At 53.1% G+C, this 2,226-nt stretch overlaps 1 protein-coding gene across 3 annotated transcripts; it reads left to right on the top strand.

The window, feature by feature from the left end:
* On the top strand, window positions 1-1,813 carry LOC116629691 (spindlin-2). 3 transcript variants are annotated; one of them, XM_032399928.1, is made up of 2 exons: window positions 1-259; window positions 865-1,813. In XM_032399928.1, exon 2 carries the CDS (start codon window positions 867-869, stop codon window positions 1,641-1,643), a length of 777 nt encoding a protein of 258 aa, XP_032255819.1. In that variant the 5' UTR covers window positions 1-259; window positions 865-866; the 3' UTR covers window positions 1,644-1,813. The 3 variants fall into 3 exon arrangements, with proteins under 3 accessions (XP_032255819.1, XP_032255821.1, XP_032255820.1); XM_032399930.1 differs by having other exon boundaries at window positions 7-192; XM_032399929.1 differs by having other exon boundaries at window positions 7-247.
* The last annotated feature ends 413 nt before the right edge of the window (window positions 1,814-2,226 follow it).

Below are 2,226 nucleotides of genomic sequence, written 5' to 3'. Positions count from 1 at the left end.
CCGCCGACAGGGAGGCGGAGGGCCCGCGAAGCTCAGAGCTGGGGATACCGCCGCCATCCTCTTCGCCTACCCAGCCGCCCTGCTAGTCGCGCTCCCCGCCTACGGATCCTCCCCTCCCAGCCGGTGCAGGCACCCGGCTCGTCGCCTGCTGATCTTCCTTCGACACAGGCTCACCGCGGAGGCAGCAGCGAGGTGTCCGATTTGGGCACGTGAGGCCCGCGATCCGGGACGGTGGACGCCAGGCAGGGCAAGGCCATTGGTGGGCTCCAGGATGGAGAAGGGGGATGGGGTGGACTCCTGCAGGAGATAAGGGGTGGGGGCGGGCGCCGGGTGAGGCTGGAGTAGGGGAGTGCGATGGGAAATAGGAAACGGGGTGGCGTTAGGAGCCAGGCAAGAAATTGAAGGTGAGCCTGGGGAAGCGAGGGCACTGGATGCCGGGAAAGCGATCCTGGGTAGACAAGGGGCGTATATAGGGCAGCAGGCTGAGGCGTCCAGGGCAGGACGACAGGGAGTGCGTGCGGGTTAAGGCGGTGAAGGGATAGGCGCTTTGCAGGGGATTGAGAGTGGGGGCCAGTGGCCGGTGATGGAGGCAGTGGGTTCTGAACAAGGAGGTAGCCCGCCCCCTCCTGCAGAGTTCCAAACCCCAGCCAGCACCACTGCCGCTGCCGCCCTTCCCCGCAGCCTAAAGGAACCTAGGAGGGAGAGCACTTGGCAGGCACGCAGCCAGGATTTCCAGCACTGCTGCCAGGCTCATGGGAAAAATTTAGGTTCTGGCGCAGGGTACATAGACACGTCGCTGTTGGGAGAACTTCACCTTATGTCATGTTGAATGTTTCTCTCTTATCTTCTCTTCTCCCCCTGCAGGCATGAAGACCCCCAACGCACAGGAGGCTGAAGGGCAACAAACCAGGGCAGCTGTGGGCCGGGCCACTGGGTCGGCAAACATGACGAAGAAAAAAGCCTCCCAAAAGAAGCAGAGGGGTAGACCTTCGTCCCAGTCCCGCAGGAACATCGTGGGCTGCAGAATTTCGCATGGATGGAAGGAAGGTGATGAGCCCATCACCCAGTGGAAAGGAACCGTTCTGGATCAGGTGCCTATAAATCCCTCTCTTTATCTGGTCAAATATGATGGAATTGACTGTGTCTATGGACTGGAACTTCACAGAGATGAAAGAGTTTTGTCTCTTAAAATTCTTTCCGACAGGGTGGCATCATCTCAAGTGAGTGATGCAAACCTTGCAAACACCATAATTGGTAAAGCTGTGGAACATATGTTTGAGGGTGAGCATGGTTCTAAGGATGAATGGAGGGGAATGGTCTTAGCCCAAGCACCTATCATGAAAGCCTGGTTTTATATTACCTATGAGAAAGATCCTGTCTTGTACATGTACCAGCTTCTAGATGATTATAAAGAAGGAGACCTCCGTATCATGCCAGAGTCCAGTGAGTCTCCTCCAGCAGAGAGGGAGCCAGGAGGAGTTGTAGATGGCCTGATAGGTAAACATGTGGAATATACCAAAGAAGATGGCTCCAAACGGATTGGCATGGTCATTCACCAAGTGGAAGCCAAACCCTCTGTGTATTTCATCAAGTTTGATGATGATTTCCATATCTATGTCTATGATTTGGTGAAAAAGTCCTAACTGTTAGGGTAAACTTTGCCACATTTGTGAAAACAAATGTATACTTTGTAGACATGCAAAATAATGTTGCTTTTCAGTGTATTGAAAGCTTAAGGGTCCCTGTTAATTCAACATCTCTGCCAGCATAACTGTTGTTTTGTTCTGAAAAATACAAATTTATGTGGACATGACATGCTGTGTGTAAGGACTTTGTCATGTTGAAAAGATTGGGTGTGTTTGGTGGATGGGGCATGGAAGGAAGGGACAGCTGTAAATGCAGGCTGTGAATAAGGTTCAGCTAGTATCATAATCAGTCATCTAAAAATGGAATAGGACTTAGCTGGCCTGGTCCAGAGATGGGGGAGGAGAAGGAACTAGAGATGGGCTGTGGGGGGAGGGAGAAGGGGAGGTGACTGCTTAGGAAGAGGTGGGGCAGGGCCAGAAATGGAGAGGCTCTCTGGGGGAGGGATGACCTAAGAGAGAGGCACCCAACTGGGAGGGGGTGGAGAATAACAGAGGGAGAGTGAGATCTTGGGACTTAGAGGAAGACAGACAGAATGCCTTGAGCAGAGAGGGACACAAAGAAGCTTAGAAGAGGTCCAGA

The sequence above is a fragment of the Phoca vitulina genome, unplaced genomic scaffold, assembly GCF_004348235.1.
Source record: "Phoca vitulina isolate PV1807 unplaced genomic scaffold, GSC_HSeal_1.0 scaffold2232, whole genome shotgun sequence".
NCBI classification, from domain to species: domain Eukaryota; kingdom Metazoa; phylum Chordata; class Mammalia; order Carnivora; family Phocidae; genus Phoca; species Phoca vitulina.
The sequence above is the reverse complement of the archived record's forward strand: the minus strand, read 5'-3'. Positions and strand labels throughout refer to the sequence as shown.

Excerpts from the sequence above, each read along its gene's own strand:
- LOC116629691 (XM_032399928.1), top strand. The coding sequence starts at position 867 with ATGAAGACCCCCAACGCACAGGAGGCTGAAGGGCAACAAACCAGGGCA.